An 18,053-nucleotide genomic window follows, 5' to 3' on the forward strand; every position below is an offset into this window, starting at 1 on the left:
GGTGTAAACCTGAGCTTTGCTGGGCAGGGATGGACACGGGTGTAAACCTGAGCTTTGCTGGGCAGGGATGGACACGGGTGTAAACTTGAGCTCTGCAGCAGCTCCCAGGGGTTTACAGCTGTGCTGCCCAGATGGGGGGCCTGGGAATGTTCCAAGTCCTTGGTGCCACTCTTTTTATAATGGAAGAAAGGGAACTGCATTCTTTAACTCACTGTGCCAAAGTTTACTCTGCTCGGGTTGTTACTTCCTCCAGCCCACCCTCCCCCCTGTTTTTTTCTGCCCATATGTCAGATTACTTGGTTTGGGAAACATCTGATAGTCCATTGTATGACTCTGATGTTTGACGTTTCCTTCCTCCTTCAGTAAAAAAAAAAAAAAAAAAACCTAGAAAAGAAAGTTAAAATCAGGAGAATGGAGAAGATTCCTTTGTTTGCTTGCAGATTTGCTTTTATCATTTTTTTCATGTGTTGGACTGCTTTTCTGTAGTCCAACCTTGTGTAAGAAGGGACTTTTAAAAATTGGAAAATAGGCAGTCAGTTCTGATTCTCTGTTTGAAGGGGTCTTGCAAATCTCATCATTCACCCTGTCTGAGACCAAGGGAGGGATTCTCTGGCTGCCAAGTTGCATCTCTATTTGCTTTTTTTTTTGTGTGCTGTTGAAGTGTGCAGTGGTAGTTTTCATTTCATTATCTGCTCTCAACCATCTACTCAGAAGTTAAAATATAATTGATTCCCTTTTGTGAAGAAACTGGCTGAAGTGATGGAAAACTCAGAGTTGCATTTCTGTAAAATAGTGTCTGTGACYTGACCTGTGGGGTGGGTCACTACCTAAACCCGGGGTTTGGTAATGTGAAAAGAATTTYTTCAATTCCCTCTGTCTTTTGTCGTGGAGATGGCATTTTGCTTGCAGGCATTGTGTGCTTCCATGCATCCTACAGGGGGTAAACGTTCAGCTCTGCCATGGGTAAACTTCATCCCATACAGAATCATTAAGGTTGGAAAAGAGCTCCCAGATCAAGCCCACTTCTCCTTTTCTCAGTAATAACCCCCAAATCAAATCAACCCCAGCCATGCCTTGTTAAATATTTTTGGCTGCCATGGCTTTGCTGGGTAATTGTTTACACATGGACAGGTTTTGTGCATCCTCTGAACCCCAGATTCCTGTCTATTCAGTTTTGCTGTGCAGATTGGCTTTCCCATTTCCCTTTCCCACTGCTGGTGATGAGATTCTGGTGCAGCAACTTCCCATTTTGTGYGGCTGTGTTGGGGCAGGAGCCAGCAGGACACATGGAAGTGTCTGTGTGAGCCTGACTCCCACGCTGACCTGGGACAGTGCTGCTGCCATCTTTCAGTTTCCTTATGTGTGTGTCTTGAAGATTTTGGGCTTGAAAGTATCTTTTCAAGTGATGGCTGAATCTCAGCCTGTTGGCTTCCAGCCATGCTCATCACATTATTCTTTGTCATCTCTGATGAACTTGGTCACAGCCTTGACAGTGGAGGGGAGTGACTGATCCAGGCACCAGCGCAGAACTGTGCTCTGAATTGGTTGGGTCATTTAAAGGCTGGAGATTTGCTAATCCAACCCCTCCCTGAAGGTGAAAGATGTCCATCTAACTCAAAGGTCTTTTCTCAAAACTCTCCTTGTTAATTCTTTGTTGGTTTATAATGATTTTTACATTTAGTCCTGAATGACTTTTGCTACTTTACTGGTGGACATCGGGTCCTGGCTGAGGATGGCAGCTCTGAGGGTGACCATTGATGCTCTGGGTGTGCTGATGAGATTTCCCAGGTGCCACTTGGTACCTGGCTACATGGCAGGGCATGGAACAGCTTTGTGGARTCAGAACTCCACCAAAGAGTCCTGTCTCAGTGGTTGTTTGGCCTGCTGGATTTGCTCAAGTGGATGTAGTTGCACTTCCTTAAATTATCTCACAGGCTGTGTATTTGGTTGAGAGGTTTCTTGAACCAGGTAGATGTTTTGCAGACAATTTCTAAACTAATATGTAAGTTTTGATCCTCATATAAAAATTTCAGCCACCTAATTTTGGTTTCAGTCTCCATTCTGCTAATTTAATTTGGTATGTGGAAGAAAACCAGCAGCGGTTCTCTAGAGAACCTCATTTTCCCTCTTGTAAACCAACCAGACTTAATCCTTGGATGACTTTTTTACTCTATGGAATATATAGTTTTTGACCATTCCTGTAATTCTTCTGGTTTAGATGTTGTGAAACAAGAGCTGCAGTTGGTGATGAAGGTGCAGAGGTGAATTTTAATGGCCTCACAATTTGTATCACCCTCTTTTTCTTTCATAAGAATTTCTCACATTTGGTTTTGTTTTGCCAATCTGTTTTTGCAGTGGACTGGAAGAAGATACTTTTTCCCTTTCAGTGTGTCAGTGTGTGCTCATTTTCCTTCTGCTGTGTTTGATTGCAGTCATCTACTTTAGTATTTAACCTTGAAATTCTGTGAGGGTTTGGATCCATATCAGCAATTTGGGCCCTTTTACCAGATTGCTCTTTCTTTTATGCTTGCCACTCAAAACGCCTTTGTTGGTAACTCCTGCATCTGCCAGAGMTGCTGAAATTTGAGCATTAGCATTGGAGCCCTTTTATATTTTCCACTGGGAAAGATGGTACTTGCTTGCCACCTCAAATTCTTTTTGAGCTGGGTCTGACTTTTGTTTCTTTGAAAGAAGCAATTAATCTTCCTGGCTGCCTCCTCTCCCATATTGGCAGAGTCACCCTCACTTTGGGGAGAAAAAGGGAAAAAAATCTCTCTCTTTATGCCTAAAAAATAAGCAGTGTTTCTGTCAGTGCTGCTTACTTTTTAGGCACAACAGCTGATGCTTTTAATTTGTGGCTTTTAATAATGCGGACTCTTATTATTTTAGAAATGCCTCAGCTTTCTGCTCCTYGATGCTGTGCCATAGGGTCTCAGATGTCCCCAGGTACAGAAGTCCATCAGGGAGATATCTGATAATAGGATTTTGGTTACAGCTAAATCCTTCGCTGAGACTTGGCCAAGATAAAAGATGACATCCAAATGCCCTGACACTGTTGCTTGTCACAAACAGCTCTGGAGTGGGAGCATTTAGATAATCTGTTTTGGGGCTGTGAGGGAAGGAGGCAGCCTGGAGCACAGGGGTTTATCCAGCAGAARCTGTTCCAGGCACATGTGCTGTGTGCACTGGCGTGCTCGCTTTCACGTTGGTTTTCAGAGCAAAGGAATAACAACCAAAAAAAAAAAAGGTAATTTTTTCATCCTTCGTTTTTAAAAGCTTGTTAGTGGCTGCCCTTTATCCCTTTTTTTCCAGCCACTTGACTGTGTGCTTATGCAGGGAGAGGATTAAAGTCAAACATGTCATTCTGCTGCTGCTCAGTTGCATACTAAGAGGGGCTGAGGCTGAGCGCTGGGCTCTGCAGCACAAACCGTGGCACGGTGTTTTTGTTGGCCATGGGAGGCCCATTTCAGAATTAGCTGGTTTTTAATGGGTTATTTTTTGTCTGCTCTTGATTTCAGAGCGAGTTTGAATGACTTTGTGTAGTTATTGCAGTACTTGGCCTCGCAGAAATGTCCTTTTGGAGCTCGTTCAGTGCCTGCAAGGCCCCTGCACTGCCATGTGATCCCTCCCTCTTCCAGGGGCAGAAGGGATAAGCCCTGAGGGAAGGGAACACAAACCATTCCCTGCTTTTTTTTTTCAAAAGGGAAAGCATAAAGAGGAGAATGTGAATACGTGGTTCAGGGAATGATCTGATTTCAGCAGACTCCCCAGGGCTGGGATGGTCAGTTTGGTGTGGGTTTTCAAACCCCAGAGAGCTCCAGAGCTGGCAGACAGGAGAGGGAATGGCTGTGGACAGGTGCTGGCACTGCTCAGTTGTGCTGGGGGAATAAAAACCTCTCTCAGGGTGTACAAACCGTCTGCAGAGCCATGAAAAAAACGAATTTTTTAGTTAAGCAATCTCCCCTGTTCTTTCAATTCACTCGACAGGGACTTGGGCAGATGTTACTGAACACTTTATTTCACTGGGACAGGGGATGGTGTTTGCCTCTCCCRCAAGCAACACGTTCTTACAGAGTAGTTTTCAGTCCCCCTGTCCTCGTCCTTTTGTCCTTCTTGTCCTTYCCTCCCGGTGAAGTGTATCAACATGACATAAATTTTATCTGGTATTTAAATGGCTGGAGTGGAGCGTGCAGTGATATTTCGTTGCTCTGCGAGGATGATGTAGTGAAATGAGACACTGTAACCAAAACAGATGGTGCTAATCTTGAGTCTGTCTGCAAGATCTTACAGCATTTAATTAAAATGGTGGTGTAATTCCCATGACACCTTTAACTACAGTTTAAATTCTTGGACTATGAACTAAGGGCTTTCTTATGCAGATTTTCACTCATGTGAGTAGTCCTTAGTATGAGTCTCTGGTGGCTTCAGAATAGCTACTTACTTGAATGAAGCTCTCAAGATGAGACTCTAATAAAACTTGCAAACGTATCTATGGCATTTACATGTTTTATGTTCCAATTTGAAGCGTAAATTGTAGACTAAAGATACTTAGCAACTACTCTYCTACACGGAAGCAAACAAAATTCTAGATTAGAGAAATTGTTTAGACTGTGCCTGACTTCAGAGGCTGGGAAACAGATTGTTTTAAGGTACCCTGGGCAGCTCAGCATCTTCGCCTTGGTTGGAAGGACATGTGATGAAAGCTTTTATATTCCCTCTATCTAACTGAAATGCGTTTGTGGAAGTGGTGAGGTGCCGTTTGGTTTTTTACATTAGTTGCATCTTTTTTTTAGACAGTTAAAGAAAGTTATGTTTGAAGCACTGGACAGACCTGAATTTGTCTGAGTAGCACCTTTAGGGCAGGCAATTGGGAAATATTTTTACACTTGGGTTTTGCTTTGTTTCAAATTGTAGAAGTGTGAAAAATTAAATGACCTGAATGTTGAAAGGCTTTGAGAAATCAGGGTTGGAGCTGAGGGATGGTGATGGATATTTGTTTCTGTTACCCACAATATGATCTTGCCTCCTTTCAAATATATTCTTCCTATTTTGAAAGTACCAGAGTAATGATTTTCTGCACCCTGGGGCCTGACTCTGCCTTAGCTTTTCCTATCTTTCTGTACTGTATGAAGCAGGAAAAATAACACCATTATACAGTTTTAGTCATTGTTTTTAATGTAGAGTAGCACAAAGTAGAACAGAAATAACTCTGCTTTACCCTTGGTGTGGCCAAATACAAGAATTTCTCAATCTTCTGATGCTCTGCTGTGTCTATATTGTTGTAYAATCTCTCCAAGGGAGCTTTGTGTTTAAAAATGGGTGGAATTACTCAAGTGATCTGGAGAAGTTAATTTAGAGTTGGCCTGTCCATTTCTCATAAAACAGAGGCCAAAAAGCATTTGGTGGAGATGGGAAATAAAAGAGGAGGGAGAAGATGGGTTTGTTTGTATTCCATCTGCAAGGACTGCAGAAGAGGAAAACAGTCACAGTGGCTACCCAGCACTAATTATATCTTCAGGGCTGCTGGGAGCGTGCCAGCACCAAGTCGTGTACTGGGAAATGTTACTGGGGAATTGTGATTTTTAGCAGCCTAAACTCTACCAATCTGAGTGGAGCAAGATGAGATCAGCACAAGACCCTCCCAGCCTGCCTATTATTCTGGTTTAAGCCTGAAGTGGGAAAAGAAAGGGAGCTTAGGTTTTGTGTCTCCCAGGAATTSCCAGACATGGATGGTGTCCCAGAGCCCTGAGCTGTGGCAGGTACACGTGGAGGTGTCTGTGTTCAGGGCAGCAGKGTGTGAAAKAAAGTGCTAATTTGCTTTCTGTGCCTCTCTGCCTGTCTGTGTGTGCAGGGGATCAGAGGTTTGAAAACTCTCAGCTCATCTCTTTTGAGGCTTTCACTCTGCAGGGTGTGAGGATGGTCACAGAAACCTGAGTTTGTGTCCCTTTCCAAGGGACTCTGTGATGTTCTTTCAGTGGCCVTGCATCTGAATAAAGACATTGGCAATGCGCTGTTTTCATTAATGCCTAGTTCTTGGGGCTGTTTGGGGTGGTTTTGGATGCCTGTGTGGAATTTGAACACACTCTTCTACCCTGACAGCTGCTTTTGAAAACATCAGAAACAGATCTTTTTGTGTCTTGGGAATTGCTCTGTAAGAAGTTGGATGTTAGTGAAGGGTTTGGGTATTACTGTTAGAGATCCAATTTCTCTGTTTCCTTACACGCTTGGCCCAGTGCATTTAGAACTGGCGTCTCACAAATATTCTGTGTCCAACTGCAGTTAGCTGAATTCAGAAGAAAAAAAACTCCATTTCAAAACAGCTTCTCTTATCTGAACAGTTGAACCCTTCACAGCACAGTTCTCTATAACACATGTTCCTTTACAAACCAAAGCAAAAATCTCATTTAATGCATGATTTGCTAGCAGTGTCGGATAATAATAAGTATTTGTAGGTTCCTTTTTTTGTCAGGCTTTTTAGTTTTAAAAACATTGTAGCAACTGTAATAAGCCAAGACTGTGCATATGGGAAGAGATGCAAGAAACAGAGCAGATTACATCACCTGGCAAGAGTTCTGCTTTGTTCTGCATTCATCTCTGGCCAGTTGTGAGTTAAACAGCATGTTCACAGTTTTGTCCTCAGGTTGGCAATTTTGGTTTCTGTCTCAGTGTTTCAGGCTGCTTTCAAACCAGCAGTTTTACTAATCAGAGCAGCTCTGCCCTCCCTGACCCACTTTGCTGTCCTCAGACTTCCTGCTACAAGCATCTCTGTGGCTGTTTAATGAATCAGGTGTGGGGACTGATCTGAGTAGAGGAAAAAGTCGTTTAATCCAACGCTTCTGGGTTTGAGTCAGCCCAGCTCAGTGAGAATGTGTGAGMAGCAGCTGAGTCTGCAGGGAAGGTGCCCAGCCAGGCCTGCTGTGGCACCAGTGCTTGCCTGTGTTGGTTGAGGTGCTCAGCAGCAGTAGAATGGTGCAGTGTAAGTTGTGTTTTATCTGACTGGAGCTGTTCCTGACCGCAGAGATCCCACTCCACTGTCCCTCCTCTCCTGTGGCTGCTCAGGGATTCCCTGGCCGCAGGGTGAGGAGCCCATAAATGTTTGTCTTTCTCTTTGTTTCTCTTGTTTAAATCAGTGAAGTGATTCCTTTCAATCACTGATTTCCTGACCACTGGGCCCAGTGTCAGATTGGGACATGGAAATGTGGGGCTGAGGAGGAGGAGGAGGCTGGTTTGGGTCAGCCTGTGCTCGCTGCCGATGAAGCACAAMTGAAACCACATTTCAAGGCTGCTGCTTGTCTTGTCTGTACAAACCCTGCTACAGATGGAGGCCTCTTCAAACCAGGCTTGTTGGTTTGTTAAAAGAAATTAATGTAATAAAACCCCCATGTGAATGCAGATCTTCTCCCTGTAGTGTGTTAAATACTTTGCACAGAACATCAGTAGAGGCGTAGAATGTGTGTAAAGTGTTTTGGGTGTAGTCTGCTCTTGTGTATCCCTTCTGGATTCAAATCTCCTCTTGAATTCAGTTTTAATTAACATGACGACACAATCCAGAAGTTCTGAGGGATTAGTACTGATGCTTACCTATTAAAAATTTAAACAGAAACAGACATATCCCAGTACATGTGCTGAACCACATCTCTGCAACTTGGACTGGGAAACTATGTGTGAGAGCTCATTTAATGCTGCTACCGAATCCAAACCCCCAGGACTTGTCTCTCCCTTTTTCCAGGAGTCTCTCTGTGTGTGGGTGGGCATTGGTGTGATCCAGGTTAGTAGTTTATCATTCCTTGTGTCCACAGAATTACAGACTYCAGGAGTTTGTTAGTGCAGAATTAAATTGTGTGCAGCTCTGCTGATTTCGCTCTGCTTTCCTTGACTCTGTTTCATCCCTGCTCTGGTGGSATGTTGGGGTGATACCTCTGAGCTGGCAGGAAGCCACAGGAGCCTCTCTGCTCTTTCAAACAGCTGAGCTCTGGCTTTTGCTGTGTGGATCAAGYAAGTGCTGCTGTTGGGTAACGTCCTTTGTTCAGTTGGGTTTTTTGGTTTTGGTTTTTGTCATCTTCCTGTTCCATGCTCTTTGTGACTTAGCATATGCTCCTAGCTGCTTATGGCACAAACATTTACCATCATTTTTCTCACAGGTAGCCTATGCTGGCGCTAATTTTTGGTGTTTTGTGGTTTGTARTTGTATTATCCCATTTCAGAAACTCTGTTCCTTTTCCAAGCAGTAGCTGGGGACCTGCATAGAACAGATGTGGATGTTTTGGAAGATCATGTGTAAACCCTTTCTCTTAAGACTGTTACTTAGTATATGAGATATTCCAGCATCCTTCTGTGGAAAAAACAACTTTTTTCATTCCATTTTGCCTCTTCCTCYTGCACTCCCCTGCCTCTTTGTGCCAGGAAGGTGGCACATGGCTGTGCATCTTGGCAAGTCTTTCCCACTTTTTTTCCCCAACCCTTTGGATTGCTGATCAGCATTTCTGTCCAAGTGCAAGAGCTCAGTTCTGGCTGTAGGAAGGCTCCAGCTGGGACAGTCCTGCTGCCAGGATATGGGATGGCAGTGTTCCTTTTGACCTGTGCAGCTGAAGGTGCCTGGTGGTTTAGGGACCTGCAAACAATAAACCAAATTTCTCTGCTGTTCGGTATTCCCGCGTTTTTCCCCCTTCGCAGTGCAGCATTGCCTTGTGCCTGGTGAGGCCTCTTCAGAGGACAATTAAACAGACAATCTGGATAATCAGTGTTTGGGGAATAAGGCCTTGAGGCAGAGTCAGAGGAATTGTAGCCATGGGCCAGAATCCTGCTGTGCCAGGTATTATCCACAGAATGAGGTGAAACTCAGAGAATGGATTTACAAGATCTGAGAAATATTTGAGAAATGTTCGTGTTTTTTTGCTTCTGTTGTTGGTATGATGAGCATCACCTTCAGCTCCTCAGCAGGTAACCAGCCAGCTCTTGAACCAGGCAGGCTCCTTCCAGCTGCTGTGGTGGAGAATAGAAAACTTYAGAGTTTAAACTTGTAAATGGACTAAGTTTGTGGCCTTGACAAGGGAAATCCTTCTGTGTGTGATGGGGAAGTTTGGGTTTTGGAGGAGGGGTTGAATGTCCTTACACAAGGAAAAACGGGATAAATACATAATCTGCAAGTTTTTGGTTTTCTTCAGGAATAAAAATTCATCCCTGCAGTGCTGGTTCTTCACTCTGTCCCTGGCAATAAGTTCCCTTGCTGCCCTGGAGTGTTTGCACTGTGCTGCAGAGCAGCTGGCTGCTCCTGCACAGCACTCAGRAKCCCAGCACCGGCTGCTGCTGGGCAGCCAGGGAAGGTGTGAACTCTGGAAATGAAGCAGTGGAGGGAATAGCAGCAGCAGGAGTTTGGGAACAGGTGGGAAAGCAGAGAACAAGCCCACTGTGAGCAGGCTGTACTCACACTGGTTGTGTTTGACAACAGCCACACTGCCCTGGGGGTGTTCCCTGCCCTGTCCTGGGCAGCAGAGAGTGGAGAGAAAGGGGGARGATACAGCAGGGATGGGGCAAACTGGGAGTGGAGGAAAATCTCAGAATCWCAGAACAGCCTGTGTTGGAAGGGAYCACAGGGATCATCCAGTCCAACCCCTGGCCCTGCCCAGACACCCCAATAGTCCCACCCTGGGCATCCCTGAGAGTGGTRTCCAAACASTCCTGGAGCTCCRGCAGCCTTGGGGCYRSGACYATTTCTTTTCTGCYCAAAGAAAAAGAAAACCTTTCCCAAATGTGTAGGTAGCTCATCTGTTCTTTCTGCTTTTCCTTGATAGTTAACAAGAGAATTCTGTCTGATTGAGAGACGGTAGATAGCAAATTTCCTTATCCTGTTTTTATTCATTTGGGCAAAATAAAAATGAAAAGCTCATGTGGTAAACTTGTARCATCACAATATGAARCTCTGTTTCACCTTTTCCAGTAAGTCACTGGTTTTCTTATGACCTGTGGTACTTTTTGCCTTTCAAGTGGCCAACTTTTTGGCTGACACTGAGCTCACRTGGCCACCAAGCAGCCTGTAGGGAATGAGCTTTATTTCCTCTCCCTGTTTGATTTTTCTTCCTTTCTAACTCGTAAGATGACAATAAGATAACAAAAAGGTTAGAAATTGAATGAAGCTGCTGGAAATGAGTAGAATAGAAATGAATAGAAATGAGTCAGGTTGTGGTGAAAACCTAAACGCAGGGGTAAGCCAGGTTTATTCAGCACTGTTTCTACTTTTTTTTCCTTGAAGAGAAATCAAGGGAAATATATGAATAGGAGGATTTTTGAACTTGATTCAAGGAATTAACCAACGAAAATGAAACAAACAATGAATATAACTAAATTATGAAGTGATCTAATGACTCTTTTCTTCTCTTTTGTTTCCYGTAGGCTGAACTCACGGGCATCAAATGGCGTAGGTACAATTTTGAAGGCCATGGGGACTGTGGGCCCATCATTTCTGCTCCAGCCCAGGATGATCCCATCCTGCTCAGCTTCATCCGCTGCCTGCAGGCCAACCTGCTGTGCGTGTGGCGCCGGGATGTCAAACCCGACTGCAAGGAGCTCTGGATATTCTGGTGGGGGGACGAGCCCAACCTGGTCGATGTCATCCACCGCGAGCTGCACAGTAAGTCACTCTCTGCTTCTCCATTATTTTCATTTTTTTCCAGTGAAAAAGCAACTTTGTCGAAATCTTTATCTTGCTACCATATGTGCTTTTGTTGTAGTTGGTGTTTTAAGACCTACAGGAAAACAAAAAAAAAGATGTAAACATGACTTTTTTGCCGCGTGATAAAATGCAAAGTGAAACTTGAAATGAGCTCAGGAGAYCTGTAGGAAATGTCATGATTTGGATTTTTGAGGAACCTCTGAAAATAGAGTAAATTCCAGTTCAAAGAATGATAATGGTAATGCACCCCCAGCTCTGGCTTTAGGGAGTATTTGATGGAATAAGTCACCTTTCCTGTAGAACCAGCTGAGCTCCACAGCACCCCAGGTAAATCTGGGAGCTCAGGACTTGCTCCTTGCTCGTGCTGCAGGATTGGAGCACAATCCAAGGCGAGTTGCAACAAGGGAGTGGAGCAGGAGGCAGGAAGGGGCAGGTAGGTCAAAGGTGGCAGTGCTGAGTTGGTGATTACAGGCTTTACACAGCTGGGATTGTCCTCAGAGGCTCCAGAGCGTGTGGCATTAACATGATGAAGTGACTTCTGCTCTGTCTGTTGTGATCCTCTTTGGGTTTGACTCTATCCACTRTATATTATTTTCTTTTCAGAGGTGTGTTATTGCTATGACAAGGCTTAGTTTGCCTGAACTAAAAGGTGTTTTATTAGGCTGTGTGAATGTTACCTCCATTTTCACTTTATGTCTTGCAAGGAAACAACTGACGTTCACCAGTTCTGGAATAATAATAGTGATTAAAGGGAAAAAAAAAAACCAAAACCAAGCCAATCATAAGGATCAGGTTCTGGTTTCTTGCAATAATTTTTTATCCTTGTGGCCTTTAGACCTTCTGGTGACTTGGTGAATAAATTCGTTTCAAGTCACAGAATATTTTATTTATCAAGCGTGCTTGAGCTGTCCCTTATTTCCCACCTGTACCCTGAACTCTTTGGTTCTGGGTTATGGTATATTCATCTCATTTGTTTTTTCTGTTCTAAGCACCATTCCAAACTTCCTGCTCTGATGGCTGCCAGATTGTTTATTTGGCAGCAGAGCCTGTGAAATCACAGATATGGAGCCCTGCGTACCTTGGGGTGTGTTCCATGCAGGTAGCCCTGTGATCATGTATAATTAAAGAGATGGCTCACAAGTGCTGCACTGAGCCATTCTATCACCATCCATTTTTWATGAGGCACCTGTTTGGAATGAGGGAATGGGTAATATTTCTACTCACCCAGCGAAGCTTTAATAATATATGCTTTTCTCTTCGTGAAATATAGTTTATTTAATATTTCAGATGCAGTAGATGGGACTTAAGTGTCTTTTTATTTGAGGGGAGTTGCAGGTGATGTTTCTGTTGTGAATTGATGGAGCTTGTTTATATCTGACATCTTGGTTACAACAATTAYGGTGACGGTGGTGTGGAAATCCACTGAAATGAATGTATGGACAGCTGTATGGGGAAAAGGATACAAAGACAGGAGCCTCACCCTGCCACATTGCCTGCTTCAAAATGTTATGGAATCATGGAATTATTTAGTTTRGAAAAGACTTCCAAGGTCATCGAGTCMAAGCTGTGCCCCATCCCCATCTTGTCACCAGCCCAGAGCACTGAGTGCCACCTCCAGGCCTTCCTTGGACACCTCCAGGGCTGGGCACTCCAAACCTCCCCGGGCAGCCCCTGCCAAGGCCTGAGCACCCTTTCCATGGAGAAATTCCTGCTGATGTCCCCCCTGCCCCTCCCCAGCCCAGCCTGAGGCCGTTCCCTCTCCTCCTGTCCCTGTTCCCTGGAGCAGAGCCCGACCCCCCCGGCTGTCCCCTCCTGTCAGGGAGTTGTGCAGAGCCACAAGGTCCCCCCGGAGCCTCCTTTGCTCCAGGCTGAGCCCCTTTCCCAGCTCCCTCAGCCGCTCCTGGGGCTCCAGACCCTTCCCCAGCTCCGTTCCCTGCCCTGGACTCGCTCCAGCCCCTCCATGTCCTTCCTGAACTGAGGSGCTCAGAACYKGACACAGCACTCCAAGTATTCCAACATCCGGCTGGAGCCTTCAGAATTAAATCTGAAACTCGTCTGTTGTCACGTGTGTAAATCCTACAAGGATAGATTTCCTTGTTCTATATTAAAAGCACATTGAAACACTTGTAGTGACTTATCAGATGGAGTTCAAAGCGATGTAAATTGTGCAAGTGTTGTACATTTTCCTGCTGATAGGGCTGGCGGGCTCTGTTCACTACATTTTAGAGTTCAAACATCAGTATTGACAAAATATTGAGCCTCAAATTCTGCCAGAACAAGGCATTTATGTCCATTGATTCCTTGAGATAGGACAAAGGACACAGTTTGTGTTCACTGCTTCACGCAGCCCYGAGGCAAAAGGAACAACTTTATTCTGCTTTTTATTGTATAAACAGGCCACAATACTGAAATATTTGATGGTTGAAATTAGCTTCCTGAAAATATAAAGGATTTTTTCATGTGCAGATACGAACAGAAAATAAGAAAAGTACTGAAGCAGAGTAATTTCCTTGCCTGTCAGCTGGGTCAGGGTAACTTGATGGGTTTTTTTGGGATAACCTGCTCAGGAATTGAGCTGCTTTGGCTTCACGTGCTGTTYCTACAGCCTGGGCTGTCACTGTGATTTAGAGTCCTATGAGCAGAGCTTTATTGTTGTGTTGTATTCACATGTTCAGGAGCACAAGTCCCAGGAACCTGATGCTGCAAATCCAAGTGGAAGATTAGAATCTGTCTAAAACATTAACATCTTCTAAGATATGGGAACTTTAGGGAATAATGGCTGTTAATAAGATCATGAATTCATATAAAGAAGGAAGTTTTGGAGTTCTCTTTTCCTGCCTAGGACTTGTGCTTTGAAAATKAAATAATTTAGTGATAACTAATGTGAAATAATTTAATTTTAAAATATTATGTTTTATTAATTCAAATCTAAATTATAATTATTGATTTTTCTGGAAAAAACAGTCACCCCAATAGTGCTTTATGATATTTACTGCATTTAATAAACAGAAAAAAGCCCAAACTGAGGCTTTGCTTTCAGAAGCACTTCAAAAACTTTTGCTCAATGAACTCTTAAGAGTTCCTTTATCTTTATAACATTCAGTATTTGGTAAACAACAATCTGCCTTTAATAAAAGAATTTCAAATAGTCATAGGGAAAACAACTTAGTGGTTGTAAACAGGAGGTACAAGGAGAGTTGTTTATGTAGTAGCTTTCCAAAACTGTGGATAATTAAATGCTGTCATAGGAGATTAAATAAAAACAATTATTTGCAGAGCAGTTATAGATCAGTGGAGTGGTTGGATTAAGCAGGCAGCTGGGAACTTTAGGGGTGCCTCTTGCACATTTTCCTACATTTCTTCTTCCTGCCTGACCGTGGTGTTCTGGTTTTTATTAAGATGGGATTAAAAGTGGAAGAGAGATTGAGAGAGATTTATTCCATCCTGGGTGGAAAAAGCTAATTGTGTGGGGTTACCGAGTGAGGAAAAACTGGAAGGATTCAGTAAGTTGGAAAAAGTTGGGAGTGYTTTAGTTTGTGGAAGTTTTGTTTTCTCAAGGATAAATGTTGTTTAATGATACTGCCTGGAGAGGTTTGGCAGCTCTTCCAGCCAYGGTACCTTTTCCCGTAAATCCATTTTTTTTTTGTACATCCTACAAGAAGTGGAAGGAGAGGAGGGAGTGTCTGACTGTTGGCAGCTTTTTTGACAGGAAAGTTGTAGATTTGCAACTTGCAGAGCTCTCATTTGCATTCGGTGACCAAATACCATCTGGAGTATCTCGAGAATTTAGCCAACTTTTGGCTTTTTCTCTTCTCCCACCCCTGCCCTGGACCCTGTGGGTTCCACACAGATTATAGGGAAGGGAAATCTCTTCCTCAATGTCCTTCTTTGCTTTTTCAAGGAATACTTTCCTCTGGTGTTTTACACAACTCCAAGAGTTGGACTTGATGGTCTGGTGGGTCCCTTTCAACTCAGAATATTGTGTGATTCTCTGGCAGTTTTATCTATAAASTTGTAACTTCTGCACTGAGTTTATGGATCTATTCATCTTTGTCTGTTACATCTGTGACACAGAATATTGGAATTCTCAGGGATAATGCAGGGATTATGATCTGCACCACTGCTGAGAATCCAGGTTGGTGACTGTAAGCAMAATGCTGGAGGTGGACTCTGGAAAGCTTGCAGGAGCTCGAAAATGAATAAATTCTGGGTGTTTGATAGTTGTTTAGGTAAAACTGCATCCTTCTATCAGCTTAGCAGCTCGTGTGCCTGAAATCGCTGATTCTGGTAGGTATTTGGGATTTCCATCTGATATATTGCACTTGCTCTGTTAATTTCTGGAGCTGCYTCCCACCAAAAGATATAAATACAATTTCTGCTGTGTAGAATATAAGGATTTGGATGAAAATGCTTACGAAGAATAGATTATCTTGAATGAATTAGGCAAGTCTTTCCTGCAAGATTATTGTRCATGATCTTTGCAGCTTGGTAGGTTTAAAAATGTTGCTGAAATTTGAGCTGTGACAGGAAAAACCTGGAGCTTCGGCTCGTTCCTGTTTATGAATTCTTGGCATATCGGGCTGGCGCAGCCGTAATCCCCTGGTGCTGATAAAAGTGAGGAGGGGAAAATGCTGCCTGTAGGAAGGGCTGTGTGCAAGGCACCCACGTTAACCCACGTGCTTGTGCCCCAAATTTGTTTTTGCTGTTGCATCTCCACCTGAAAAATGCTGATTTTGACCTATGGGAAAGTAGAACATGCCAGCTCTGTTTTTAAGGATCCTTCCTGAGGAGAACAACTTGTCCCAGAACTCAATTTAGGTATTTTGTTTCCTGCTAGGAAGGGTTCTTGATGCTCTCTTATTAACTGCCGGATTCCAAAGTTTCATTTATCAGCCCAGGCTTCTAAATTGAGTCGCTCTTCAACTTGTCAATGTTTAGGAGTTGGTATTTGTCAGTATTCATTAGAGATGAAAAGACAAATAATGGAAAACTTGGAAAAAATGGTATTTTTTTTGTTCTGCTGATGTAAAAGAGAACAAAGGAGTAAAAAATCTACTTTCTGTTTCAATTTGAGTCTGTTCAAGGTTCTTTCAGGGTCCTGCCTTATTTCTGCAATTGAGAGGAATTGGGAGCTGTGTCAGGAATTACAGAGTGTGTTCTAAGCTCTGTGTAGTGAGCTATGTTAATTATTGAATGAGAAGATGTTGCTGTCTGTTCAAACAGATTTTGAGTGTGTGAAGCAAAGCATGAAATGAAGGCTGAGCCCCCCTTGCCGTAAAAAGGGCGTTCACATGAGAGCGCTCCTCAATCTTTTCATTCCGTTGTGAAATTATGGGAGGGGGAGAAGAATGGGAGGGAGTTGCTGCTGGAATTGTGTTACAGCTGGCTTGGAAACCTCCTGGGATTTACCCAAAGGTGATTCCTGGGATCCCTGGGCTGTGATGAACGCCTGTGTGTTACAACAATTTAATGTGCTCTGAGTAACTCCATAAACCCCCAACTCTTGTTCTCAGTGGGACTGGGAATGGGAGCAGCCAGGGCATGGAAAAGCAGCTCCTGAACAAGGAATAAAGGGAGCTGAAACGCAAGGCTTTTGGAAGGCTTTCCATTTAAAAAGCAGCAATGAATATCAAGCAGCTGAGTACCACTTATTAATAATTTGAAGTGAAATCTGAAAATGGTTAATTGCCGGTTCTTGAGCGAGGAGTGGAATTAACAAGTAGGTTCCTATGACAGAAGACTTTATTGGAATATTAAGTTACTGAAAAGTCTGTTTCTGGCTTGATTATTTTCAATAAGATAAGTCATTTGCATTTTCTTAATTGCCTAGCATAGATTATTCCCAAAGACATGAAAACAAAGTTAAACTTTTCCATTCTTTTGACAAGAAGATGGGATTGAAAAGTGAATTCTTACTTTCTCAGCTCATGGAATTGTTCYGTGACCCTTATATCTGACACTGGTAATTGGTGTCCAGTGATTGCCAGTTGAAGTTCAGCTTAGACAAAATAAACTTTTTCTTTTAAGGAGGCATATTAAATGAGGTTATTATGCCATCATTTGGGATTAAGGAATTGCTTCATGGGAAAATGCCAACTCCTTTTATACACATGCGGTTGACAAGAGCCTTATTGTGTCTGGGAGAGATGTCTTCATTTTGTTTTGTTTTCTTTTAAAAATAAATGTTCTTCCCACCACTTCAACTCCTTTTACTTRGAAGTTGGTTTATGGGAGTAGTTTTAAAAAAATTAAAACTGAGTGTCCAGTTTGGAATTCTGCTTGCACTTACCTTTGCCTTAATTCCTGTTTCCTTCGGTGGTTTTGTCTCCACATGAACAGGGAATCTCAGTGTTCAGAGCAGCATCCAATGAGTCCATGTGGCATTTGTGAATTCATTACCAATTCTAGTCAAGAAATGGACTTTACTGATCCTTGTGGGTCCCTTCCAGCACAGGATATTCCATGGACCATTCTAACATGGTGCATTTTCCGTGTCTTAACCCTTGGCAATATCTAAGAATAAAAAGTGATAAAAAGTCTGAAATCTACCAAAGGGCCATATGTAAAATAGCCTAATGCTGTCTATTCTTTTTTTTTTTTTTATTTGTACCACTCAAGAATTAACATCTTAATTTTGTTCATGTCTGGGAGTTTGGAGGTTTTACTGTTGATTGCAACAAATTGCCTTCTGAAAACAGTTTGTAGGGAAGACAGAAGGCAAAGCCAGGAAATTCTCCACTAATTCCCGTGTGCTTCCTCATAATGTTTCTGCTTTCCAAATGTAAGCTCAGCTCAACTGAAATAATTGAAATTTTGAGTAATTAATATTCAGGTTTTATTGGCCACACAAGAATTATTATTTTTCTCTGGTGTTTTTGTGGGAAAAGGAGTCGTTATTCCATAGGCAACATTAGCAGCTGCCTTCTGGAGGGACATTTAATGGTCCTTTGGCAGAGCTGTTCCAGCAAAGCCAGACTTCAAACAAATCCAGGATATTTAAAGTGGGATAGAACTGGTGCTCTGGAAGWGGAACTGCCCGGAAAACACTGGAAATCCAGAGCAGGATTCCAATAGCTGGGAATATCGGAATATATTACTGGAATAATCCCAATATCAGCAGAATGAGGTGTTGCTAATGAATCCAGGAGAACTATTGTACARAATGGGCTTGGAATTAACTGGAGCGCTGAGAACAAACTCAACTCCAACTTTTGAATGTAAATAAAATTGATGTGTTACCACAGGCTATTCGGTGAACCACGTAATTAGGTTTTTTTTCCCCTGAAAAACGAGACATTATGCTGCAGCTGCAGCAAAGCAGTATGTAAAGGATTTATATTCTAGTTATATGAAAATTAAACAATCATTAAAAGACTGTATTTTT

General features: G+C 43.0%; 1 protein-coding gene across 1 annotated transcript in view; it reads left to right on the forward strand.

Annotated features, from left to right (window-relative positions):
* Positions 1-18,053, forward strand: part of MED13L (mediator complex subunit 13L) — a 170,822-nt gene that overhangs the window by 9,025 nt on the left and 143,744 nt on the right. The window contains exon 2 of the mRNA XM_057377446.1: positions 10,390-10,627. Coding sequence (XP_057233429.1) covers positions 10,390-10,627 — 238 coding nt within the window. The remainder of the gene's footprint in view (positions 1-10,389; positions 10,628-18,053) is intronic.

The sequence above is a fragment of the Malurus melanocephalus genome, unplaced genomic scaffold (genome assembly GCF_030028575.1).
Source record: "Malurus melanocephalus ecotype Western Australia unplaced genomic scaffold, MMel_1.1 scaffold_316, whole genome shotgun sequence".
NCBI lineage: Eukaryota > Metazoa > Chordata > Aves > Passeriformes > Maluridae > Malurus > Malurus melanocephalus.